Here is a 27,939-nt window from a genome sequence, read left to right on the forward strand (position 1 = left end):
ATGGATATTGTTATCTTCTGGTACAACATTTCTTTCAAAAACTGACATTGGTCACATCCTTAACTTATTCATTACAGGGCCCATACATAATAAAAATTATATTTGCATGGGATTGCCAAGAATACAGAATTATGCAGCATAAATAAATAATTGACGGAACTATGTGATTTGGCTTTTCTTCTACGTTTGATATGTATCATTAGGCTACCCACCAACATGTATCCAACATGAGAGTCAAAGTTGATAAAGAACTGAATGGCACTCATTATTCAGATCAAAGTTGACTCCCCCTTCCCCCACCCCATTTTATATGTGTTGCTATGGGAATGTGCATATTTACCTCACAGACTTGACCCTTCCCTCTGGAGGGTTTTATAAGTGCACACACACTATAGCCTGCATCTCATCTTAATTTCTTTGTGTTGGGGGAAAAGGTTTAGGTTTCGTATTGCAACATTCCCTCTTGACATGAAAACTATTCAAGCTGACTGTTTCCTTATATAGCATGTGTCTATTTTAGCAAGGTAGAAAAGTATTTCAGGCAGGTTTTAGGATATAATGTAGACTTAATTATAATAAAATACAATAGAACAGAATATAATAGAAAATCACACATTTTTAACTAATGACATTACAGTGTATTACATATTTATAAACCGCATGTCGCCTAATATAATTAACAGCCTAACTATCTACACAGTCTTTACAGATAATGTCTATGCAAATTCCATAGTTCGCAATTAAGTGCGCCTGCGGAACCTTAATATCCGGAACCTTTCTTTTAGTACTCTACTCTGATCGGAAACGCACCAGTAATGCTTGTTTACAATGTGTATGCTGTTAAACCTAGATAGCTCAACTAGGGACCAAACATGGAAAACCTCAGAGTACTAGAATTGTACAGCGGGATCGGAGGAATGCATTATGCATTAACAGGTAACGTTATGTGAAATATGTAACTGTTAGCTAGTCACTTGTGAGTCTGACTTTCTTGTTGTGTCCAAGCATGCTATAAAATGGCTAGCCGCGTCCGCTAACGATAGCAAGTAAATGGTTTTCTTACTGTTGATAGCTAGCTAGCGTTATCTTGTTCTTAATTGGAGAGCAAATACTAAGTTATTGTTTGCAAAGATGACTGGAAATTGATTTGTAGCTAGCTTCTCGCCTAGTAAATCCCGCTAATTTACCCCAACTTTCGCTCATGCTCAATTAACCAAGGTTAATAGCACCTGTCCAGCCAACTAACCCTTTTTAATTCCAATAAAGCACATTTTTCTTGAAGTGTTCACTACTCCCCACAAATCTTAAAGCATTGGATTGGTGGAGGCATAGTGGACTAAACTCCACTCCATGGTGAAAGAAGTTTCAACTGTGGAGTTTATTTCGTTAGTGGAAGCATGGCTAGCGAGAATGTCTACTATATTTCTTATACCAGTCATTTCCTTTCAATTTAGTGAAAGGAAGTGAACGAGTGTACGCTTTGCTCAGGCAGTGACGTTCATTTGGAATCCGAAGGTTGACGCAGCCTGTCATGCTTTGACTTTCAACAGGTGTCACTGTCGGTATTCATAAAGTCTATGGGACAATACCTGTTGATCATTAGATTACCAGGCTCATCCACAAACCACTAGGCGTTAGTGCCTACTGTTGTAAATTAGCTGTCCATCTTTTTATTTTGTTATTTTTATTTAACCTTTATTTAACTAGACAAGTCAGTTTTTCATGTTGATTTACACTCCTGTTTCTTTCTCTGTGCAGAGAGTGGTGTGGCAGCAAAGGTGGTAGCTGCAGTGGATGTGAACACCACAGCCAATGAGATCTACAAACACAACTTCCCCAACACTCCTTTACTTCCCAAGACCATAGAGGTGAGCACTCTTAGACCTGTCATTGAGGTCCCGGGTTCACAAGAGTTGCCATACTGCATTCTTAACCAACAGGCTACACTTCTGGGGCACACTTTGCCAAAGGAAATAAACAATTTAACTGAAATTGTCAGCTCATGTTAAGTCACATACACCTGCACTTTGAGAGACATTCGAAGTGCCAAGGTTAACATTAAAGGATATGAAAATTCTTACTAAAGTCTCTCAAACAAACAGCGATTTTAGGTTAAAGAGATTATCTGCTACATTTGTATACTTTTTAGCCAATAGATCTGAAAGTAGCCTCATGAGCCAAAAGTGGTCCCTGAATATTGTGTACTACTTCACATATGTGCACCACATCAATACACTCTCTCGCTCACTCTGCTGTGTGCATCTTGCTAGCGGTCACTCAAATGGTGAGGGGCTGATGTTCGTTGGCTAGAATTTGAATTGCTAGGGGGCTGGCCCACATGGGGGAAAATGTAGGGTTGTCTGCTCTGGCAGCATCCAGTCAGTCATGATGCACAACTTGCACTGTCTTCCTAATAATATAGAATAGTCAAGCAGTTATAGGTCTATGTGTCACTCTCTTCAAATTAGCCCAGACAAAATGTAGGGAAAATGGCACAGCTTTCAGAAAAGCAGTCACTTTCAAACTAGGGATTTCGTGGCTAATTAGGGCAAGACAGTAATTCTGCTCATAAATTATGAACTACACATTGACACATCCAGCCCAAAGCGGGAGGTTTAAAAAAACACTTAGTAGTCGCCAAAGTTCCAGAACATTTATTTTAAGCTGTAACCTTCTAAATGTTGTCTTCGTTTCAAAAGGAAGCACTTTGCTGACATGTGTAGATAATTCAGTCATTTCGCTGTTACTATTCTTAGATGAGTTTAAGTGATCTTTGACCTGGATAATAGAAACCAACATGGAATTCTTGTCAATTAGTCTAGTCCTTATACAAGAGTAGCTGTTATTGACACAAGATTGTTAATTTGGATAAATCTGCTTTATTAATAGTGGGGGCGTACCACAAAATGAATGCCTTTCGTGTCCATTTTATATTTTAAGTAGAAATTGTGCACAAATATTGCATTTTAAAAGCCTGTTATATTAAATGAAGTCCCCTTTTTAATATAGACCATATGGCTAATTCAATCCGATTGTTATTATAAATATAGACTGACTAAAGTGTCAAAATTCTGCATTTTGACATGTCCCTCTCTGCACCCTCTGTTACTACTAGGAAGATTTGAACCCACTTAACCCAAACATTTCTCCATGTGTTCAACATCATTGTAAAGCTGTGGTTATTTTGTTGTTTTGACAGTCATTTATGAAGATTCTTATTTAGGCTATTTCATGTGATTAGCCTACTGATTCATTTACTCGGTCCCTAATTTTAAGGCAAACCCTGTGAACTGAACTCTCTTTTTAACATGGAAACTATTCCTTAAAAAATAAAATGATGAAGAAACATTGATCATCTAATACTCAAATCATAGTGTAAAAGCTGGTGAGCTGGTTCTGTTCTTTTTGGCCATTTGCTATTTTGTACTGGAAAACCCAGCGGATCGAGCATAACACATCAACCATGTTGTGCATAGATACAAGCTAGAAATGTTTTAACAATTACATTTCTTTGTGAAGCTTGCATTCAATTGCCACTTCCTGCTCCACCTTCCATTCCCCCTGTCACAAGGGGATTTATGGCTGATTTATGAGGATATCGTCAACCTTATTACTTTATTTGGCACTTACTATAGTCATTCTTTATTTAACCTCTTGAGATGGGAAAACATGTTTTTTATTCAATTAAACGTGCTCTTTATGACAGAATGTAAAAACTATGTGAAATCCAACGTTTTTTCAAAATGTCTGAAAAGTCACTGACTTGGTGGAAGACCCATTGAGAGAGGGCCTACTCCTTTAGTGTTGCATAGTCTAGGATGTATTTGTTTGTTTATCTTTTCCCCACATAATCCCATGACTTGTGTTTTAATAGGCTGTTTGAGGTAATTTAGTAACTGAGGAGCAGGTTAAGTGAGGGGTAAAGGTTGTGTGCTCTGTCAGCATCCAGTCAGACATGATGCACAACTTGCACTGTGTTCTTAACAGGATAGAATATTCATGCTGTTATAGGTCTATGCGTCACTCTTCAAACTAGCCCAGAGTTTCAGTGAAGGCAGAAGGGCAATTCCATGGTAACGGAATTATGCTGAGACTTTTTTTTTTTTTACACTTTAAAATATATACCAAACAAAAAACATTGATTTTAAAGTTTAACACGCCATAGAACTCTATGCACAATGACTATTTTTAACACATTTTACCAAAACACATTTTAATGACATTTTTTATATATATTTTTTTTTTATATACACTACCGTTCAAAAGTTGAGGGTCACATAGAAATGTCCTTGTTTTTGAAAGAAACTGTCTCTAACCAGAATAGAAAGAAGAGTGGGAGGCCCCTGTGCACAACTGAGTAAGAGGACAAGAACATTATAGTGTCTAGTTTGAGAAACAGACGCCTCACAAGTCCTCAACTGGCAGATTCATTAAATACTACCCACAAAACACCAGTCTCAACGTCAACGGTGAACAGGCGACTCCGGGATGCTGGCCTTCTAGGCAGAGATTCTCTGTCCAGTGTCTGTGTTCTTTTGCCCATCTTAATCTTTTCTTTTTATTGGCCAGCCTGAGATATTACCTTTGTCTTTGCAACTCTGCCTAGAAGGCAAGCATCCTGGAGTCGCCTCTTCACTGTTGACGTTGAGACTGGTCTTTTGTGGGTACTCAACTGGTCTAAAGAAGGACGGTTTATTGCTTCTTTAATCAGGACAACAGTTTTCAGCTGTGGTAACATAATTGCAAAAGGTTTTTTTAATGATCAATTAGTCTTTTAAAATGATTAACTTGGATTATCTAACACAACGTGCCATTGAAACACAAGGAGTGATGGTTGCTGATACGCCTATGTACAGTGCCTTGCGAAAGTATTCGGCCTCCTTGAACTTTGCGACCTTTTGCCACATTTCAGGCTTCAAACATAAAGATATAAAACTGTATTTTTTTGTGAAGAATCAACAACAAGTGGGACACAATCATGAAGTGGAATGACATTTATTGGATATTTCAAACTTTTTTAACAATTCAAAAACTGACAAACTGGGCGTGCAAAATTATTCAGCCCCTTTACTTTCAGTGCAGCAAACTCTCTCCAGAAGTTCAGTGAGGATCTCTGAATGATCCAATGTTGACCTAAATGACTAATGATGATAAATATGTGTGTACATATACTATAGGACTCCCAATCACGGCCAGTTGTGATACAGCCTGGATTTACAGGAAGAAATGTGAAGATACAAAGTTTGGTAACAGAATAACATTTAAGGAGATTTTACCGTAATTCTGTTACCAAACTTTGCATCTGCATTTACTGTGTACAGTTTCAAAGTAGGCCCAGTCATTTTGCATAGAGTTGTATGGTTTGTTAATCAATATTTTTTGTTTGGCATGCATGCTTTTAAAGTGACTAGGCCTGCTTCCCTTTCTGTAGAATTGCCCAGAAGTAAATGGAAATGATGTTGTTGTAGTGTCTTAAATCCAGGGACATAACCTTACCTGAAGGCAATATAAAGACTCATAAGCCTGAATGCTTATAACAGTATACCTGCAGGCTTTTAGTATGATGTTACCAAATATTTTATTGGTTGTAAAAATAGAGATTAATGTTATGTGCATACCACTGAGAGTTAATGGTTACACACAGACTTACACTGAGTAGGTTTCCATGACATAGACTGACCAGGTAAAAGCTATGATTCCTTAGTTTTGTCACTTCAATCAGTGTAGATTAAGGGGAGGAGAACGGTTAAATATGGATTTTTTTGTTGTTGCCTTGAGACAATTGAGACATGGATTGTGTATGTGTCCTATGCAGATGGTGAATGGGCAAGACAAAGATTTAACATAAGTGCCTTTGAACGGGTTATGGTTGTAGGTGCCAGGCGCACCAGTTTGTGTCAAGAACTGCAAAGCTGCTGGGTTTTTCACGCTCAATATTTGTGTATCAAGAATGGTTCACCATCCAAAGGACATCCAGCCAAACTTGGTACAACTGTGGGAAGCGTTGGAGTCAACATGGGCCGGCATCCCTGTGGAAAGCTTTCAACACCTTATAGAGTCCATGCCCTGATGAATTGAGGGTGTTATGAGGGCAAAAGGGGGGTGCAACTCAATATTAGGATGGTGTTCTTAATGTTTTATACATACATACATACAGTTGAAGTCGGAAGTTTACATACACTTAGGTTGGAGTCATTAAAACTCGTTTTTCAACCACTCCACAACTTCTTGTTAACAAACTATAGTTTGTTAGGACAAACTATAGTCGGTTAGGACATCTAGTTTGTGCATGACACAAGTAATTTTTCCAACAATTGTTTACAGACAGATTATTTCACTTATAATTCACTGTATCACAATTCCAGTGGGTCAGAAGTTTACATACACTAAGTTGACTGTGCCTTTAATCAGCTTGGAAAATTCCCGAAAATTATATGGCTTTAGAAGCTTCTGATAGGCTAACTGACATCATTTGAGTCAATTGGAGGTGTACTTATGGATTCAAGGCCTACCTTCAAAGACAGTACCTCTTTGCTTGACATCATGAGAAAATCTAAAGAAATCAGCCAAGAACTCAGGAAAGAAAATTGTATACCTCCACAAGTCTGGTTCATCCTTGTGAGCAATTTCCAAATGCCTGAAGGTAACACGTTCATCTGTACAAACAATAGTACGCAAGTATAAACACCATGGGACCACACAGCCGTCATACCGCTCAGGAAGGAGACGCGTTCTGTCTCCTAGAGATGAACGTACTTGGGTGCGAAAAGTGCAAATCAATCCCAGAACAACAGCAAAGGACCTTGTGAAGATGCTGGAGGAAACAAGTACAAAATTATCTATAAGTCCTATATCGACATAACCTGAAAGGCCGCTCAGAAAGGAAGAAACCACTGCTCCAAAACCGGCATAAAAAAAAGCCAGACTACAGTTTGCAACTGTACATGGGGACAAATATTTGTACTTTTTGGAGAAATGTCCTCTTGTGTGATGAAACAAAAATAGGACTGTTTGGCCATAATAACAATTGATATGTTTAGAGAAAAAAGGGGAATGCTTGCAAGCCAAAGAACACCATCCCAACGTGAAGCACAGGGGTGGCAGCATCATGTTGTGGGCGTGCTTTGCTGCAGGAGGGACAGGTGCACTTCACAAAATAGATGGCATCATGAGAAGGGGAAATTATGCTTAGTCGCAAATGGGTCTTCCAAATGGACAATGACCCCAAAGCATACTTCCCAAAGTTGTGGCAAAATGGCAACAAAGTCAAGGTATTGGAGTGGCCATCACACCCTGACCTCAACCCTATAGAACATTTGTGGGAACTGAAAAAGTGTGTGCGAGCAAGGAGGCCAACAAACCTGACTCAGTTACACTAGCTCTGTCAGGAGGAATGGGCCAAATTTCATCCAACTTATTGTGGGAAGGTTTTTGAAGGCTACCCAAAATGTTTGACCCAAGTTAAACAATTTAAATGCAATGCAACCAAATACTAATTGAGTGTATGTAAACTTCTGACCCACTGGGGATGTGATGAAAGAAATAAAAGCTGAAATAATTTTTCTCTATTCTTACATTTCTCATTCTTAAAATCAAGTGGTGATCCTAACTAACCCAAGACAGATTTTTTTCTATGATTAAATGTCAGGAATTGTGAAAAACTGAGTTTAAAGGTATTTGGCTAAGGTGTATGTGAACTTCCGACTCAACTGTGTGTAATATATATAATATATATATATACAGTGGGGAGAACAAGTATTTGATACACTTCAACTGTAAGAGACGGAATCTAAAACAAAAATCCAGAACATTGTATGATTTTGAAGTTATTCATTTGCATTTTATTGCATGACATAAGTATTTGATCACCAACCAACCAGTAAGAATTCTGGCTCTCACAGACCTGTTAGTTTTTCTTTAAGAAGTCCTCCTGTTCTCCATTCATTACCTGTATTAACTGCACCTGTTTGAACTCGTTACCTGTATAAAAGACACCTGTCCTGTCAATCAAACAGACTCCAACTCCACAATCAAACAGAGCTGTGTAAGGACATCAGGGATAAAATTGTAGAACAAGGCTGGGATGGGCTCTTGGTGAGAAGACAACAATGGCAATTATTAGAAAATGGAAGAAGTTCAGATCTCACCCGGTCTGGGGCTCCATCATCTCACCCGTTGATCAATGATCATGAGAAATGTGAGGGATCAGCCCAGAACTACACGGCAGACCTGGTCAATGACCTGAAGAGAGCTGGGACCACATTCTCAAAGAAAACCATTAGTAACACACTACGCCGTCATGAATTAAAATCCTGCAGCGCACGTAAGGTCCCCCTGCTCAATCCAGCGCATGTCCAGGCCCGTCTGAAGTTTGCCAATGACCATCTGGATGATCCAGAGGAGGAATGGGAGAAGGTCATGTGGTCTGATGAGACGAAGATAGAGCTTTTTGGTCTAAACTCCACTCGCCGTGTTTGGAGGAAGAAGGATGAGTACAACCCCAAGAACACCATCCCAACCGTGAAGCATGGAAGTGGACACATCTTACATCCGTAAGAAGCATCTCAAGGTCCTGGAGTGGCCTAGCCAGTCTCCAGACCTGAACCCAATAGAACATCTTTGGAGGGAGCTGAAAGTCCGTATTGCCCAGCGACCGCCCCGAAACCTGAAGGATCTGGAGAAGGTCTGTATGGAGGAGTGGGCAAAAACCCCTGCTACAGTGTGTGCAAACCTGGTCAAGAACTACAGGAAACTTATGATCTCTGTAATTGCAAACAGTTTCTGTACCAGTTTCTGTACCAAATATTAAGTTCTGCTTTTCTGATGTATCAAATACTTATGTCATGCAATAAAATGCTAATTAATTACTTAAAAATCATATAATGTTCTGGATTTTTGTTTTAGATTCCGTCTCTCACAGTTGAAGTGTACCTATGATGAAAATTACAGACCTCTACATGTTTTGTAAGTAGGAAATCCTGCAAAATCGACAGGTTATCAAATACTTGTGTGTGTGTGTATATATATATATATTACACACACACACAGTGGGGCAAAAAAGTGTTTAGTCAGCCACCAATTGTGCAAGTTCTCCCACTTAAAAAGATGAGAGAGGCCTGTAAATTTGCGTCATAGGTACACTTCAACTATGACAGACAAAATGAGAAAAAAATCCAGAAAATCACATTGTAGGATTTTTAATGAATTTATTTGCAAATTATGGTGGAAAATAAGTATTTGGTCACCTACAAACAAGCAAGATTTCTGGCTCTCACAGACCTGTAACTTCTTCATTAAGAGGCTCCTCTGTCCTCCACTCGTTACCTGTATTAATGGCACCTGTTTGAACTTGTTATCAGTATAAAAGACACCTGTCCACAACCTCAAACAGTCACACTCCAAACTCCACTATGGCCTAGACCAAAGAGCTGTCAAAGGACACCAGAAACAAAAATTGTAGCCCTGCACCAGGCTGGGAAGACTGAATCTGCAATAGGTAAGCAGCTTGGTTTGAAGAAATCAACTGTGGGAGCAATTATTAGGAAATGGAAGACATACAAGACCACTGATAATCTCCCTCGATCTGGGGCTCCACGCAAGATCTCACCCAGTGGGGTCAAAAGGATCACAAGAACGGTGAGCAAAAATCCCAGAACTACACGGTAGGACCTAGTGAATGACCTGCAGAGATCTGGGACCAAAGTAACAAAGCCTACCATCAGTAACACACTACGCCGCCAGGGACTCAAATCCTGCAGTGCCAGACATGTCCCCCTGCTTAAGCCAGTACATGTCCAGGCCCGTCTGAAGTTTGCTAGAGCATTTGGATGATCCAGAAGATTGGGAGAATGTCAGATGAAACCAAAATATAACTTTTTGGTAAAAACTCAACTCGTTGTGTTTGGAGGACAAAGAATGCTGAGTTGCATCCAAAGAACACCATACCTACTGTGAAGCATGGGGGTGGAAACATCATGCTTTGGGGCTGTTTTTTTGCAAAGGGACCAGGACGACTGATCTGTGTAAAGGAAAGAATGAATGGGGCCATGTATCGTGAGATTTTGAGTGAAAACCTCCATCCATCAGCAAGGGCATTGACGATGAAATGTGGCTGGGTCTTTCAGCATGACAATGATCACAAACACACTGCCTGGGCAACAAAGGAGTGGCTTCATAAGAAGCATTTCAAAGTCTCCAGATCTCAACCCCATAGAAAATCTTTGGAGGGAGTTGAAAGTCCGTGTTGCCCAGCAACAGCCCCAAAACATCACTGCTCTAGAGGAGATCTGCATGGAGGAATGGGCCAAAATACCAGCAACAGTATGTGAAAACCTTGTGAAGACTTACAGAAAACGTTTAACCTCTGTCATTGCCAACAAAGGGTATATAACAAAGTATTGAGATAAAGTTTTGTTATTGACCAAATACTTATTTTCCACCATAATTTGCAAATAAATTCATAAAAATCCTACAATGTGATTTTCTGTTGAAGTGTACCTATGATGAAAATTACAGGCCTCTCTCATCTTTTTAAGTGGGAGAACTTGCAAATCTGACTAAATCAATCAGTCATAATTCCAGCAATGGCACATAGAAATCATCAGCTTTGCACAATCACAGATAGAAGATGAAATGCTGTTTTTTTTAATCAATTAAAACAAAAAATGTATCTGTCATTTTGTGTAGCTTGAAAGTATTTTTATTTTGGTTTCAGGGAATGACATTGGATGATTTCAACAAACTGGCGTTTGATATGATCTTGATGAGCCCTCCATGCCAACCTTTCACTAGGTACGTGCGTGTGTGTGTGTGTGTGTGTACACACATGTCCCTAAGACCTGGTGTTAGTATTTACAGATAATCTCTGTTAGTTCATAGATGTGTTGATGAAGGGACACTGCAATCGTCTTCCTCTCTGTAGGATTGGGTTACAAGGTGACATATCTGACCCCAGAACCAAGAGCTTTCTCTACATCCTCAACCTTCTACCAAGGTTAGACACAAACATTTACACTCCCTATTCATATTTCCACTTGGTCACTCTTTCCAAGGCCTTGTTTGTTTTATAGGTAGCCAATAGGCCTACTCTGTTTTGTACTATTTCTAGCCATAGGATTGAAGTTCATTCATTCTTTTCCTCCACTGTAGTTACTCAGTTTCCCCTCTTTGTTGCCTAGCTAGTAGCTATTTCTGGAGTCATTAATTCAGTTCCTGGCCTCTGAAACCATTGTTCGACACCATCGTGACCATGTAATTTTCTTACTCATTACATTCTGTTCATAGATATACTGATGTAATAATAGCCTGTTGCATATTGCACATTCAGAGTGTAATAGTATTAGCATCAATATGAATTCACCTCTCTGAATTATGTCTTTATTTTAATGAATAAATACATGCTGTGTGGTTTGACCCTCATCTTTCCCTGTAGGCTCATCAAGTTGCCACGCTTCATTCTGCTGGAGAACGTGAAAGGCTTTGAGACGTCCTCCGCCAGGTAACCATGGAGACGGGAGTCCCCTGCTCTGGAAGGTCGCCATGGTGACCCTGTTGGTGGCCAATGGGGTCCCGGGACAGGCTGTGTGTTTAGCCTTTCTCTGTCGCTGTGGATCAGATCAGTGTACAAAACTTTCTCTGAGCACCAGAGAGCCCACTTCTCTACTAAGTCCTGTAGGCCTATACATTTTTCAGCTAAATGCTATTTTTTCGATTTTGGTTACCACATAATTTCTCTAGAGCCCCTTTACTTTTCAACTGTCATGTACAGTGCATTTACTACAGTTTGTAAAAAAAAAATATATATATATATATGATCTTACGTTGTCTGTGAGATGGCAGAAGGTATGCCAAGAGTGATGTCTGAATAGTTTTCTCTACTCTGCCTAGAGACTCTTTGGTGAAAACGCTAAAGGAATGTGGATACAACTATCAGGAGCTCATGGTTTCTCCTACAAGTGTAAGACATCACCTTTCTTTACATTTGCTTACATTGAAATGATGAGCAGCATAGTGAGCTTACACATCTTCATTCTGTCTATCTCTGTTCACAGCTGGGGATGCCCAACTCCAGACTCCGGTATTTCATGATTGCCAAAGCACCACCAGGATCTTTCTCCTTCCACACCACTTCAGAGGTGGGGCTCGGGCACCTTAACATCAATCTGTATTATGTTATGGATAGGATGTACCTAACTACATGTACTGATGTCTACTTCGCATTCCTGAAAGACAGTAGCTCCATACACTTTTTGGGCAACATTGTCTTCATATACATTTTGTAGACAACATCCTGGTTTTATGTCTTTGTCACCACCAAGTAAATAATGTGAGGTAAACTTATTTCCTCCCATGACCAGATCCAGGAAGGTTTCCCGCAACCCGCAGACGAGGTCTTATTAGAGCCCAGTTCTCCAATCTCACCTAGTCCTACTTCAACCGCCTACCAAGAGGAAGTTCACAAGGAAGATGAAGGTGGTATCCTGTACAAGCTAGAGCGGGCTCAGGATGCTGAGAGGAAGAGCAGTCAGAACAGAGACCAGTCCCTCAGACAGATCAGTGTCTACCTGGAGGACCAGGGAGAAGGGGAGATGGAGCAGTACCTCCTTCCCACGAAGACCTTGCTGCGCTACGCTCTGCTCATGGATATAGTCAGGCCCACCTGCAGGAGATCTGTCTGCTTCACCAAAGGGTATGGCATCAAGCTGCGCTGGAGCATAGACACAGTAGTTTTTCTTTCCTTGGATCAAAAAGGGATTTAAGTGGTAAGCCCGTCGGTGCAGCTGAATTTCAGAGAACGTTTTAGAGGCCCCCATCTTGGCGGTGTAGTGACTTTTAGGAATTTTTAAGCTTAATTTCCTGCATTTCAAAACATTTCTCCATAGAGCTGAGAGACATTTTTTTCAGCTTTTAAAGGAATTTCCTGCAATTTGACATAGTCTGCTATGGAGCTGAGAGAAAATGTTGCAGTTTTAAAGGTAGACTTGACGTAGATGCAGAAAGTAAACAGCGTAGTGGGTCAATTTCCGCAATAACAAAGAGCGTTGTGCGAGGCTCAACTTCTCCGGTTTTGGTCTCGTGGCTCCCGCTCTGTAAGTGTGAAGTGAACCCGTACGCATAAATCTCGCTCTACAGTGCTGCTTGTGGCAATGATATTTCGCTGAGTCTACCACTAAAGCTAATTTCCTGCAGTTCTATGCATTTTGCCATAGTTAATGCTGTGTACATTTGCTCAAACATAACAAAATCTATAATGCTAAATTCATTGTTCTGGGAAATTTCAATTCTCCCTGACTGTCTTGCTTTTATTTAGGTAATTGTTCATTTTCAAAGATTATATTATATAAAATATTCAGGTTCATTATCTTCTACATACTTCATATCTGGTTTTAGTCATTTTAAATTTACACTGAAAGCGTTTATCCATCCCCATTATTCTAATAACATTTCATTTTAAAATAATATATATACAGTGCCTTTGGAAAGTATTCAGACCCTTTGCGTTTTTCCACATTTTGTTACGTTACAGCCTTATTGTAAAATGTATAAAATAAATACATATCCTCAGCAATCTACACACAATAACACATAATGACAAAGCAAAAAAGTTTTTTGTAAACCGATCGAACATCTCTGTGCAGTAACACTCCTCATCATACTGTACCTGACACAGCTTGAGAGGACCTACAGAGAGGAATGGGAGAAACTCCCCAAATACAGGTGTGCCAAGCATGTAGCGTCATAGACCAAGAAGACTCGAGGCTGTAATCACTGCCTACGGTGCATCAACTAAGTACTGAGTAAACTGTCTGAATACTTATGTAAATGTCATATTTCCGTTTTTTAATTTTGAATAAATTAACACGTTTTAAAAATGTTTTTGCTTTTTTTTATGGGGTTTTAACTTTAGAATAAGGCTGTAACCTAACAATGTGGAAAAAGTCAAGGGGTCTGAATAATTTCCGAAGGCACTGAATATATTTATTTCACACTGTTTGCACTTTGGCGACCTGAAAAAACACTAGGCAGCCCGCCGAAGGATTTCAGTGGCAGAAAAACAGTGTAGAGTAGCACAGCTTTGCATCATGCTCTCACTTAATCTAGCCTGGGATAACATGCATTTTACCCTACATGTTTTCCATGTGTTGGTATCGTTCTTGTGTAAACTTTAGTATTTGCTGATTTTGTGTCCCCTATTTTTCCACAGCTATGGACACTACGTGGAGGGAACAGGCTCTGTGCTTCAGTCCTGTATGGAAACCGATGTAGGTTTTTGACCTTACAACCTTACACAAGCCACACGTGTCTTCTAATAGATCACTTAGCCAGCTTATGGATACGTCCACCCTCGCAATGTCTAGTAGGTCTTAGACCTGCCTAGCTGCTCCATTACCTGTCTCAATGTGTACATTTAACGTGACAGGAAGCAGAAGTGAGCAGGGTGGTGCATGTGCCTAGGAGAACAGGGTGAGCTCTGCCCTGACAGATATATTCTTTGTTTTGCGTTTCCCATCAGATGGAAGCAGCGTTTAAGTCTCCGGAGCGTCTGTCTGATGAGGAGAAACTAAATCAGCTGTCCAGGTTGAAGCTCCGCTACTTCTCCCCCAGAGAGATAGCCAACCTCATGGGCTTCCCCAAGCACTTCAGTGAGTCATACACACCCATTAGCCAATAACATAAGACGTCTATTTGATTAGTTAGTCAATCAAGAATATGTCCAATCAAATGCAGTACAAAACTCCATAAATCATAGGCCTTATACTGTAGGCCATGTGAGGACCTTACTCACAAAGTGCTGAAATTAAAACTAGGCTGCAGCCTACGCTAGTTAATTAGTTTGTTGTCGTCACAGAAAACACAGCACGGCTAATGCCTAGTCTTCTGCGCTTGGTAGTTTGCTCCATGTAACCAGGTTAGTTACGGTGAGTGCTAAGCCTAGTTGGCTGTTGTGTTTTTCTGTGCAAAGGTTTTAGCGTAAGGAGCTTTCTGGGTTGGTGATATAATTAGAGAGTAGAGGACGTAGGAAGCCGGCCAAGGTAACAAGATGAGCGAGACCAGAGAGTAAGGGCCTGAGGGCTAATGGGATGACAAAATAATCAAATCAAATCAAATTTGTTTATATAGCCCTTTGTACATCAGCTGATATCTCAAAGTGCTGTACAGAAACCCAGCCTAAAACCCCAAACAGCAAGCAATGCAGGTGTAGAAGCACGGTGGCTAGGAAAAACTCCCTAGAAAGGCCAAAACCTAGGAAGAAACCTAGAGAGGAACCAGGCTATGTGGGGTGGCCAGTCCTCTTCTGGCTGTGCCGGGTGGAGATTATAACAGAACATGGCCAAGATGTTCAAATGTTCATAAATGACCAGCATGGTCGAATAATAATAAGGCAGAACAGTTGAAACTGGAGCAGCAGCACAGTCAGGTGGACTGGGGACAGCAAGGAGTCATCATGTCAGGTAGTCCTGGGGCATGGTCCTAGGGCTCAGGTCCTCTGAGAGAGAGAAAGAAGGAGAGAATTAGAGAACGCACACTTAGATTCACACAGGACACCGAATAGGACAGGAGAAGTACTCCAGATATAACAAACTGACCCTAGCCCCCGACACATAAACTACTGCAGCATAAATACTGGAGGCTGAGACAGGAGGGGTCAGGAGACACTGTGGCCCCATCCGAGGACACCCCCGGACAGGGCCAAACAGGAAGGATATAACCCCACCCACTTTGCCAAAGCACAGCCCCCACACCACAAAAGAAGGGATCTTAATACTAAGCTAACATATGGAATTGTTTTAAGGTGGTCATTTCATGGATAGTTTAATTTTTGGACCCCTTTTAGGTATAGAAAATATATATAGATATGTTTGTTTGGGTTAAGATACAGAATTTGGCCTTTACTACTATAGAAACGCATCGACTAAGACATTCATAAATGGCCCAAAAATGAGTCAAAAAATAAATCATAAGGAATAAGGTTTTGAAGTGTCTGTCTTTTTCTTTGAGATATAAGAAAGCTCAGGAAATATACTATTTAATTTGTACACATATAAACCCCTTGACTTTCCACATTTGTTACTTTAAAGCCTTATTCTAAAATGTATTCTAAATTGCCCCCCCCCCCCTACTCACAATACCCCATAATGATAAAGCCTAAACCTGTTTTTGCTAAATGTTTGCAAATGTATAAAAAAATATATAAAAAAATGAAATATAACATTTACATGCAGTACCAGTCAAAAGTTTGGTCACCTACTCATTCCAGGGCTTTTCTTTATTTTTACTATTTTCTACATTGTAGAATAATAGTGAAGACAACACAACTATGAAATAAAACCAGTGTAATCATGTAGTAACCAAAACTGTTAAACAAATCTAAGTATATTTGATATTTGAGATTCTTCAGAGTAGCCATCCTTTGCATTGATGACAGCTTTGCACACTCTTGGAATTCTCTCAACCAGCTTCATGAGGTAGTCACCTGGAATGCATTTCAATTAACAGGTGTGCCCTGTTAATTTGTTGTATTTCTTTCCTTAACGTGTTTGAGCCAATCAGTTGTGTTGTGACATGGTAGGGGTGGTATTCAGAAGCTATCCCTATTTGGTAAAAGACCAAGTCCATATTATAGCAAGAACAGCTCAAATAAGCAAAGAGAAATGACAGTCCATCATTACTTTAAGACATGAAGGTCAGTCAAATTTGTGTCAAAAGTGCAGTTGCAAAAACCATAAAGTGCAATGATGAAACTGTCTCTCATGAGGACCGCCAGAGGAAAGGAAGACCCAGACTTACCTCTGCTGCAGAGGATAAGTTCATTAGAGTCAACTGCACCTCAGATTGCACCACAAATAAATGCTTCACAGAGTTCAAGTAACAGACACATCTCAACATCAACTGTTCTGAGGAGATCGGGGGAATCAGGCCTTCATAGTCAAATTGCTGCAAAGAAACCACTACTAAAGGACACCAGTAAGAAGAAGAGACTTGCTTGGGCCAAGAAACACGAGCAATGGACATTAGACCAATGGAAATCTGTCCTTTGGTCTGATGAGGACAAATTGGAGATTTTTGGTTCCAACCACCGTATCTTTGTGAGATGCAGAGTAGCTGAACAGATGATCTCAGCATGTGTGGTTCCCACCGTGAAGCATGGAGGAGGAAGTGTGATGTTGTGGAGGTGCTTTGCTGGTGACAGTCTGATTTATTTAGAATTCAAGGCACACTTAACCAGCATGGCTACTATAGCATTCTGCAGTGATACGCCACCCCATCTGGTTTGCGCTTAGTGGGACTATCGTTTGTTTTTCAACAGGACAATGACCCAACCCACCTCCAGGCTGTGTAAGGGCTATTTGACCAAGAAGGATATTGATGGAGTGCTGCATCAGATGACCTGGCCTCCACAGTCACCCGACCTCAACCCAACTGGGATGGTTTGGGTTGGACCACAGAGTGAAGGAAAAGCAGCCAACAAGTGCTCGGCATATGTGGGAACTCCTTCAAGACTGTTGGAAAAGCATTCCAGGTGAAGCTGGTTGAGAGAATGCCAAGAGTGTCCAAAGCTGTCATCAAGGCAAAAGGTGGCTTCTTTGAAGAATCTAAAATATATTTTGATTTGTTAACACTTTTTTTTGGTTACTACATGATTCCATATGTGTTCATGGTGTTGATGTCTTCACTATTATTCTACAATGTAGAAACTAGTAAAAATAAAGAGAACCCTGGAATGAGTAGGTGTATCCAAACGTTTGAGGGCTACTGTAAGTATTCAGACCCTTTACTCAGTACTTTGTTGAAGCACCTTCGCGCTCGATGCACAGCTATTTTCAGGTCTGTCTAGAGATGTTCGATCGGGTTTAAGTCTGGGCTCTGGCTGGGTCTCTCAAGAACATTCCTAGACTTGTCCCAAAGCCACTCCTGCATTGTCTTGGCTGTGTGCTTAGGATCATTTTCCGGTTGCTTAGGGTCATTGTCCTGTTGGAAGGTGAACCCCCCCCCCAAATCTGAGGTCCTAAGCGCTCTGGAGCAGGTTTTTATCAAGGACCTCTTTGTACTTTGTTACTTTCTCTCGATCAGGACTAGTCGCCCAGTCCCTGCCGCTGAAAAACATCCCCACAGCATGATGGCTCCACCACCGTAGGGATGGAGCCAGGTTTCCTCCAGACATGATGCTTGGCGCTCAGGCCAAAGAGTTCAATCTTGTATCTCATGTTCTGAGAGTCCTTTAGGTGCCTTTTGGCAAACTCCAAGTGGACTGTCATGTGCCTTTTACTGAGGAGTGGCTTCCGTCTGGCCACTCTACCATAAAGGCCTGATTGGTGGAGTGCTGAGAGATGATTGTCCTTCTGGAAGGTTCTCCCATCTCAACAGAGGAACTCTGGAGCTCAGTCAGAGTGACCATCAGGGTCTTGGACACCTCCCTAATTGCTCAGTTTGGCTAGGCAGCCAGCTCTAGGAAGAGTCTTGGTGGTTCCAAACGTCTTCCATTTAAGAATGATGGAGGCCACTGTGTTCTGGGGGACCTTCAATGCTGCAGAAATGTTTTGGACTCCCAAGTTGTAGAAACATCTCAAGGATGATCAATGGAAATGGATGCACCTGGGCTCAATTTAGAGTCTCATAGCAAAGGGTCTGAGTACTTATGTAAATAAGGTCATTCTTTTTTTAAGCGTAATACATTTACAAACATTTCTACAATCTGTTTTTGCTTTGTCATTATGAGTTATTCTATGTAGATTGAGGTGAAACAGAATAAGGCTGTAACGTAACAAAATGTGGAAAAATTGAAGGGGTCTTAATACTTTCCGAATGCACTGTATTTAACCCCTTATTTTTGTTGGCTCAAAACTACTTCCATTAGTTTGTATGTGTTACCTTCAGACGAGTCACACATGGGGGTCGCAGAGCAAAACGGAGAGAGTCACCCCTGGCCTACAAGGGTTTGGCATTTTTATATCCATTCGGACGCTACAGACGTTTTCGTGAGAAAATGAGATGAGATGTCTCATGGTCTGACAAACACAGCTGTAGCTTGGCCACCTTCCACCACAAATGCGGAAGATCGACATAGGCGGACTTGGTGGATGGAGACGCAGCCCACATTTTGATGGTGGTTTTTTCATTATGTTCCTTAGACATGTGTCAATAGACTCTCTCTTAAGGATTTTAATGATGTATGGGCATTCTCATAATACTGTTTAGTCACTTGACAATATTGGGAAAAACTAACCTGGAAATCAGGATCTGTTTAGTCTTGTTCATCGGATAATATGTGACGTAATGATTTTGTGTTGTTTTTTTGCAGCTGTCCCAAAGAACATTTCCACCAAGCAGCAATACCGAGTCCTGGGGAATAGCCTGAACGTACATGTGGTCGCCCGGCTCATAGAACTCTTGGTATCCTAACCAGGCATATGCAACTCGTGGTATCCTAACCAGGTGTATACAACTCATGGTATCCTAACAAAAAATACTATCTGCCTCGGGAAAAATACTGTTTTCCAGTGTATGTTTTATAACTGAGATAATGTAGCCACAGTCTGTCTGTCCTACAGTCCACAGTTGATCCAGCGGGACAAGTTGCATTCTGTATTTATTGACCAAACTGTGTAAATGATGTTCTACACGACATGGATTGGAATCATGGAATCAACCTTTGCAGATGTCTTTGCTAACTGAATGAAATAAAATGTTTTTTTGCTACATTATTTTGTTCTGATTTTCTCAACTTGTATGTATTGTGATGGTTCTTCTTTTTGGCAGTAATTATGAATATGATTTGAGCCTTCCTCGTTTGTCAAGGAAGTTCAAAAACCTTTTTCATCTTTTATACATGAGAGAAACTCCTCATCTCATTTGGACCGTACACTCATTTGAACCATACACTAAGGAATAAGCTTCAAACAGCCAGGTCCCTGCATGAGTTACTGTTAGCTAACTAACGTTCACCCCAGCCGATCCTTAACCTCTGGTTATTCATCTCTTAAATCATGTGATGGCTCGTGTCAGTCACCCAATAAAAGGACATAACCGGTATATAATTGTGTTTAAAATGCCCCCCCCCCCCCCCCCATCCCCCTTTCATCGTTGAGTAGGTTTGGGTGTTTTATGGTTCTATGTGGCTGCCAATGCCTGCTTCCAGAAGAAGACCAGTAGGGACAAAGTGCACCCCTGTCCCTTTCTAGAGGCATTAGTGTTATATCAGATCTGTACGGCAGTATAGTGTCTGAAGAGCAGGTGTCCAGGGACCAGACTCTCTCAGCATGGCTCGGATACAGCAGCTCTCCTGGTTGCTCTTCGGCCTCCTCTTCCTGGTTGGACTACAGTGTGACCAAGGGGAGCACGCCGCCCAAGGACCTCGCAGCAAGAGGGACATCAGTAATGACCAGTGAGTTTGGTGATGAGAGGATTTTAGTGATGGCCAGTGGTTGGAATTGTGGTTGTAGTTTTTTTTGTTAATCTGCAAGAATGCAGTGTCTGATAAAAGTAGTTGTGTAATGTAATAATTATCTAAAGTGATTGAATTTGTTACATAAACTTCGCATTATTGCAACGGGTAAAAATGTAGTTATCTGGAAATATTTTCGCTTCAGTCAAGCAACTCTGATCTTCAAAGCTCAACCAAGCATCACCTCCAAAAGGGTGCATTTAATCTATTGCTATTGGAGAATGAGCTCATTTGTCATTGAAATCCCCTCCCCCAAAAGATTAACAGCATTTAGTGCCTAACCTACATGCTATATCATATCTTCTGTATAGTGGTACGTGTTGTGTATATACAATTAAAATGTTGATACATTAAATCTGTTCACATGTAAATGAATGATTTGAAATAAATATCTGGTCCTCCTAGGCCACGCATGTTATCAGAGAACGGTCACCTGGTCTTTTCCACCCATAACAAAGAGATCCGCTTCCAGACCTCAGGGTCAGGCAGTGTCAAAGTGGGAGATGAGGACCTCACTCAGCTGATGAGTCAGGTACACACACACACACACACACACACGAGAGAGAAAGTCTTAAATGGATAAACATCCACATTGACAGACAATTTGTACAAATGTTTTCATGTTTTGTACCATCTTTTCGAAAGGCATCCATCTTTGTTAGTTTTTTTTCCAGCTAAAGTTGTAGAAATCATATCAAGTGGTTGTTATCACCATAGATATGGTAATTGGAACATTGGGAAGTTATTTCGTTTTCTTATCCAAAAGCAAATTCTTCAGAATATTCCATCTGTTCAGGACTTTGTTCTGTCTCTCAACATCTCTACAAGCGAGTGTTTTCACATGATACTATTTTTTTTTTTTACCTTTATTTAACTAGGCAAGTCAGTTAAGAACAAATTCTTATTTTCAATGACGGCCTAGGAACAGTGGGTTAACTGCCTGTTCAGGGGCAGAACGACAGATTTGTACCTTGTCAGCTCGGGGGTTTGAACTTGCAACCTTCCGGTTACTAGTCCAACGCTCTAACCACTAGGCTACGCTGCCACTATGAATCATTAACAACTTATAAAGAGCAGACTCTGCAATTCAACCAGCATTTGACCAAAGATCAAAAAGTATTAATATCTAATTTTATTGTAGCATGGTTATTACTCTTTAAAAACACTAATTTAATAATGGTGAAGAAACATGTAACATCAAAACTTCCATTTCAAGTCTTCTTTACCTCTTACTTCATATCATTTCAGATCAAAACCAACAAAGCTGACATCGACAATATAAAACAAAATGGAGGTGGAACGTCCCCTGATGTCACTAACCAACTCAATACGCTCAACACAAAGGTGTCATCACTTGAAACTAAAGTGACAGCACTAGAACAGGTAAGTACAGTAGGGCCTACTTCTTACATGTTACATACTGAGTATGATGAATCTTACTCTTATTATAACAAATAATAATTTCCCTAACTCCAAACCCCTTATCCTCTTCCTCTCACCCTTACCCTCTGCCTCTGTCCTCTCCTCTCTCTTCCTGCCTCTCCAAGATCGTCCAGAGAAAGACATGTACCAGTAATCCCTGTCAGAATGGAGCCACCTGCCTAGACCTGCTGGACTCTTTTCACTGCATGTGCCCCAGCAACTGGGGGGTAATTGGACATTGGAGTTGACACGGAGTGAGAGAGAGTGTGCACGAAGCTGCTTGTATGTGTTATTCCTGTTTAAATCTGGTTTTGTGTGTCTGCAGGGTCCCATCTGTGCTGTGGATGTGAATGAGTGCCAGATCTTTGTCGGGACCTCTCAGGGATGTCAGAATGGAGCCACTTGTATCAACACTCCTGGATCCTTTACGTGAGGCCACACACACACACACACACACACACACACACACACACTGAGACAGACACACACACACACACACACACACACACACACACACACACACTGAATCTGTCTTCTTGTATTTCTCTTCCAGTTGCACCTGTTCACCAGAGTGGTCTGGTACCCTGTGTACAACCCGCTATGACGACTGTCAGGGTGCTGCCCAGGACCTGTGTGTCCATGGGACATGCATCGACGCAGACAGAATCACACCGAATGTGGTAACTGTCAATCATCATTCAACAGTGTTGGTCTCCTATTTGATTTCATGGATCTCATCTGTATAAAAACCGAATTGTCCGATTTTCTTTTACTTAGCTGTCGCCTGCCCTGTTTAACTAGCCAAAGATACTTTCATTTAATTAATGAAGACTGTCTCGACAAGGTCATTTATTTCAGCCAACGTCTTCACCCTGGTCCCTTGGCGTCAAACAATTAGTTTAATGTGATAAATGCCTTGTGAAGAAAGCAATTACTGGATTAGATTAGCACTGCTAGCTACCATAGCCTTAATGTTTATATCATTTTATTAGAGTAGACTAGAGCAATGAAACACTTATTTTTCATAGTGATGATAGATCTGAGGCCTGGTTTTGAGTAGTAGGGACCGATCCATTACCAGTAGTACAGTGCCGGTGGTCTTACATGGGAGTAGCTATGACCATTTACCCCTTGAATATCGAATCAAATAAATTATTTATAGGCAAAGATGCCTTCATCCTCTTTTATTTTAATTTTAAAGGCCCTTTGCTAATCTTATTGAGTCTCGGCTCAGTAGGCCATGATCGTCATGGAAATAGAATGACTCTAGAATGACTGTATTTCTATGACGCAGGTCATTTCACATTATTGATTCACTACTAGTGCATCTAAATGTGCTCGGTACACATTCTGTACATATTCTATTCATGGGAGTTGACATGAATCCAGGCCATGCCATGTTGTGTTATTTCCTTCCAGCCCAAGTTTAAGTGTGTTTGTGATGATGGTTGGATGGCCCCAGCCGGCAACCCGGCCTGTATCTCAGACGTGGATGAGTGTAGCCTTGCCCAGAAGCCTTGCTCCACCAACCCCCCTGTGACCTGTTACAACACCCAGGGATCCTTCTACTGCGGCTCCTGTCCTGCTGGTGAGAGCCGCTCAGTGCTCACAGTTTCCTTATCATCAATGGTATTGTGCATTAGGTCTGAGGAAACTGATGTTTGCTGACCCAAAATGGCTGTCATGGTTGGTTACCTCCATGTGGTTGCCAGATGGATGCTTCTTCCATCTTCCAAAATAGCATGTTTTGATCTTGAGTCGAAGTGCTCTCAAATTCAGTTATACAAGAGTACTTCTTAAGACAAAGACATTGCTCCAGCAAATCTGTACTTTACTACTTTACTGTATTTCTAGGGTTTGAACTTGGGAAAGTACAAGAAAGCACAAGATTTGAGATTCGTGAGCGTTATTGAATATCATTTGGAAACGGCTGTCCTTAGCTCCTAGCGGGACTGCCCCTCTCAGGTGATACTCTGACATTAAGGGATCTGGGTCCTATTTCTTTACTCTGGGAACAGCCCCATTGTGATTAACTGAACTCTACAGAGGAAAACAGGCTGTTCTATTTGTGAAGATGTGTGGATCTTTATGATGCTTAGTGTGTGTGTGTGTGTGTGTGTGTGTGTGTGTGTGTGTGTGTGTGTGTGTGTGTGTGTGTGTGTGTGTGTGCATCAGTAAAGAATAAATGTTATGCTTGCTTGTATATCATTACAATAAACAATGCATCTGTAAACTAAATGTGAATGTAACCTTGAATAATATGCCACTGCCTAACTGTGTAATAAACAATGATTTCCTGTATTACAGTAAATGTCCTTAGCACTGTTTGTTGTGCATTCCCCCAGGATGGCAGGGCAACGGCTACAGCTGTCTGGATGTCAATGAGTGTTCCACTAATAACGGAGGATGCTCCACTACTCCCATGGTCCAGTGTCTCAATACCATGGGCTCCTTCCACTGTGGTACCTGTCCTCCAGGTACCCATATCTGTATCTGGAGGAATGTCTTCTGGATCCTCTCCCTCTTCTTTCTTTACCTTCCTCTCTGTACTGTTTTCTGGTATTTTTCTAGCAGTTAGAAAATGTTTTCTGTTGCTACAACTGATCTCTTGGTGACACATACACAGCATTTAGACCAACATGGTCTTACTCAGGTTACTGTAAGAGTATCCGTACACAACCCTTGGTTTGAAAGTCAAAACTGAGCTGGTGGATTTGGTGTACCACAGAAGAAAGCTGTCCTTGTTTTCCTGTCCGTGGTTACGGCGGATGCCAGCTGGCAGGTGGATGCTAGCTGACTCCTGGTAGTTTTCAGTAATATAGCTCTGATGAAAAGCAGATGCCTGACAATGTAGTGTGTTCAGCGCTAGCCCCATTCAGAGATCTCTGTGTGTATACTCTCTACCCCTCTGGCTCAGTTTCTGTCTCTCTCGTTTTCAATCTCACTTTGTCGGCCTCTCCTCCGTCTGTCCCTGTCTGTTTCTCATAATTAGTCATTGTGCTCAACAGTATTTTATGGCCTTTTTTATCATTCAAAATCTTGCTTTTTGACTAATGTATAGACCCACTGGTTCATTGGTGGATTGATTGATTGGTTAATTGATTGATCTGTATCCAGGCTATGAAGGAGATGGGAGAACCTGCACTCAGGCTAACATCTGTGCCAATAACAATGGAGGCTGCTACCCCCTTGCTACCTGCTCTTCCACTCCAGGTAAACATGCACACACACACCTACCTTTACGGCACCTAATGACCACTGGCCGTGAGGATAAGACAGGGCCATTATAGCAGGCGTTGACAGCTCTGCTCTCTCTCACCTCCGATGGCTGACATCTACTATGAAGACTGTTACAGCCAGGAGACTAGATTATGATGCAATCTCATGAGTAGAGGCTGTGAGTGCTGAGAGAGCAGAGACACCAGAGCTCAATGACCTATTCACCTATGGAAGGAAATGTAGTATACTTTTGTTGCATGGTAGTTAGGGAGATTTGGTTTATTTCTCTAACAAATTGTCCTTGTTCGTGCTGTGTCCCTTATCCCTCATCTTTATACCCCCTCCAGTAAATGCACCTGTGTCTTTTAATGTTACGGTGAGTGAGTTAATCAGGTATCCTGACTATGTCTCTGTGCTTCCAGGCTCCACCCTCCCAGTGTGCACCTGTCCCCCAGACTACACAGGAAATGGCTACGGCCCAACAGGATGCACCCAGAGCAGCAATATCTGCCAGACCAACAATCCATGTGTCAACGGACAGTGTGTGGTGAGCGTGGGTTTACATGGGACTCTAGCAGCTTCACAGTTTCTCAGAACCAGGATTTTACTCCTTAACCTATGATTAGTCCAGTTTTCATCTATACAGTATGTTATTTAAGCAGTAAGGCATGAGGGGTGTAGTATGTGGCCAATATACCACGGCTAAGGGCTGTTCTCATGCACGACGCAATGCGGAGTGCCTGGATACAGCCCTTAGCCGTGGTAAATTGGCCATATACCACAAACACCCAAGGTGCCTTATTGCTATTATAAACTGGGTACCAACGTAGTTAGACCAGTAAAAATACATGTTTTGTCATATACGTGGTATACAGTCTGATCTACTACAGCTGTCAGTCAATCAGCATTCAGGGCTTGAAAAAAACATGTTAATAATTGGGTTTTGGTAACATTTTTGCTGTATCCCCCCAGCCTACTTCCAACGGGTATCTCTGTACCTGTAGTCCTGGCTGGGGAGGGGTGAACTGTGACCAGAATGTCAATGAGTGTGCCAGCAACCCATGTCAGAACGGAGGTACCTGCAACGATGGACTCAATGGATTCACCTGTACCTGCACTGACCAGTGGACAGGGCCAACCTGCCAGACCGCACAGCAAGGTGTGTGCATGTGTTCGTGCCGTCACTGCTTTGCATGTATATCTGTGTCTTTATGGAATGATAAAGAGAAATTGACTTATTTCAGGGCATTTGCTGTGTTTGTACAGTGTGTGTACTGTGTGCTTCACTTACCTGTGTGTGTGTGTTGTCAGTGTGTGGAGGCTACCTGACTGGCCCGGCTGGTACATTCAGCTACCCCAACACCCCTGGTAGTGACCAGTATGACCACCAGGTCAGCTGTGCCTGGGTCATCAGAACAGACGTCAACAAGGTCGGTGTAATCTAATGCCACACAGTCACTTACACGCGGCAGGTCCTGGACCAGAATACACATGACAAGACTGGACTCACAGTCTAACAAAGAGTTTGGCATATGCTGTAGCAATGCAGTATCCCATGGAATAAGCATTTGTTGATTTGAATGCCTAACAATATGTGACATTTGTTCTATTCATTGTGCACGCCAAGTAGCTATAGAAGATGAGTGAGTACAAGAGAAGTGGAATAGTTCTGTAATGCTGTGTTAACACTGTGGTGTTCATTTCTTCCCAGATTCTACGGATCACCTTCCCTCACTTTGAGCTGGAGAACAGTGCCAACTGCAACTTTGACTTCCTTCAGATCCACGATGGAGAGAGCGCCTCGGCCTATCAGTTAGGGAAGTACTGCGGTACCAGCTCCCCCGCAGAGCTCTTCAGCTCCCACAATGCATTGTACTTTTGGTTCCGCTCTGACCATTCCGTCAACGCAGGCGGCTTCACTGTGGCCTGGACCTCACAGACACCAGGTGTGTGTCTGTGCTTGTGTGTTTCTGTGCGTGTCTGTGTTAGCAAGAGACCTAGACAAAATGTATTATTTGCAATCTACCTGAAATAGCTTAGTCAGGCGTTACCCATGTGCAGTCCTCTCCTCACGGCAATATGTACCTGTTTGTTCCACCTCCAGTATGTGGCGGGGAGTTGACCGAACCCTACGGTAACATCAACTCACCTGGTTACCCTGGCAACTATCCACCCAACCGCGACTGCTATTGGACGGTTGACGTGGCCCCCGGCCTGCTCATCACCTTTGCCTTCGGAACCCTCAGCCTGGAAAACCACCCTGACTGTAACTATGACTACCTGGAGGTGAGGCAGGCAACATGTCCCTTCAGCTGTGGAATATATATAATATATATATATATATATATATATATATATATATATATATTATTTATATCCCCACACATTATGTGAATATTAAGATTTTTCATTTTCATCCGCAACTGTGAAAGTTCTAGGCCTGTTTCTGTAACGGTTGTCTGCCCTTGGTTCTGTGTTCTGTGTTCTAGATTCGGGATGGTCTACTCCCAGAAGATACGGTTCTAGGGAAGTACTGCCACAATGTGTCTCCCGCCCCTCTCCAGACCACGGGACCTGCAGCATGGATCCGGTTCCACTCGGACTTCTCTAACTCTGACCGTGGCTTCCACATCACATACACCACCTCTCCATGTAAGAGATCTCTGTCATATCAACTACTGTTAACAACTGACCTTTGATAAGGATAGGATTATTACAGGGATTCTCTATGTTTTGCAATGTCATATGCAGCTTTTCTTGGTCCCAGATCTTTGTGCTGTTTTGCTCATTCCTATGGTCATTCCATAAATTCCATAAACATCCCAAAGTGGTCTGGGACTAGGCTATTCTAAAGG

The 27,939-nt window shown here is 41.6% G+C and overlaps 2 protein-coding genes across 3 annotated transcripts in view; both read left to right on the forward strand.

Moving 5' to 3' along the window:
• Positions 1-798: 798 nt before the first annotated feature.
• Positions 799-19,700, forward strand: trdmt1 (tRNA aspartic acid methyltransferase 1). Of its 2 annotated transcripts, XM_029626644.2 has the most exons (11): positions 799-936; positions 1,759-1,868; positions 10,715-10,791; positions 10,922-10,993; positions 11,432-11,497; positions 11,887-11,956; positions 12,051-12,134; positions 12,357-12,688; positions 14,204-14,261; positions 14,513-14,642; positions 19,301-19,700. In XM_029626644.2, exons 1-11 carry the CDS (start codon positions 873-875, stop codon positions 19,399-19,401), a joined length of 1,164 nt encoding a protein of 387 aa, XP_029482504.1. In that variant the 5' UTR covers positions 799-872; the 3' UTR covers positions 19,402-19,700. The 2 variants fall into 2 exon arrangements, with proteins under 2 accessions (XP_029482504.1, XP_029482505.1); XM_029626645.2 differs by lacking the exons at positions 799-936; positions 1,759-1,868 and having other exon boundaries at positions 10,739-10,791; positions 10,872-10,993.
• Positions 19,701-20,173: 473 nt separating this feature from the next.
• Positions 20,174-27,939, forward strand: part of cubn (cubilin (intrinsic factor-cobalamin receptor)) — a 55,868-nt gene continuing 48,102 nt past the window's right edge. The window contains 15 exon segments of the mRNA XM_029626643.2: positions 20,174-20,383; positions 20,849-20,975; positions 21,692-21,826; positions 21,991-22,092; positions 22,191-22,294; positions 22,419-22,545; positions 23,285-23,453; positions 24,211-24,342; positions 24,983-25,078; positions 25,507-25,631; positions 26,057-26,243; positions 26,396-26,514; positions 26,796-27,030; positions 27,189-27,370; positions 27,574-27,736. Coding sequence (XP_029482503.2) covers positions 20,259-20,383; positions 20,849-20,975; positions 21,692-21,826; positions 21,991-22,092; positions 22,191-22,294; positions 22,419-22,545; positions 23,285-23,453; positions 24,211-24,342; positions 24,983-25,078; positions 25,507-25,631; positions 26,057-26,243; positions 26,396-26,514; positions 26,796-27,030; positions 27,189-27,370; positions 27,574-27,736 — 2,128 coding nt within the window. The 5' untranslated portion in view covers positions 20,174-20,258.

The sequence above is a fragment of the Oncorhynchus nerka genome, linkage group LG22, assembly GCF_034236695.1.
Source record: "Oncorhynchus nerka isolate Pitt River linkage group LG22, Oner_Uvic_2.0, whole genome shotgun sequence".
Lineage (NCBI taxonomy): Eukaryota > Metazoa > Chordata > Actinopteri > Salmoniformes > Salmonidae > Oncorhynchus > Oncorhynchus nerka.

Bases quoted from the DNA above. Each gene is read 5' to 3' on its own strand.
- trdmt1 (XM_029626644.2), top strand. From the start codon at position 873: ATGGAAAACCTCAGAGTACTAGAATTGTACAGCGGGATCGGAGGAATG. The intron at 11,498-11,886 runs GTAACCATGGAG...TACTCTGCCTAG, and splicing joins TTTGAGACGTCCTCCGCCAG to AGACTCTTTGGTGAAAACGC. The intron at 12,135-12,356 runs GTGGGGCTCGGG...TCCCATGACCAG, and splicing joins CCTTCCACACCACTTCAGAG to ATCCAGGAAGGTTTCCCGCA.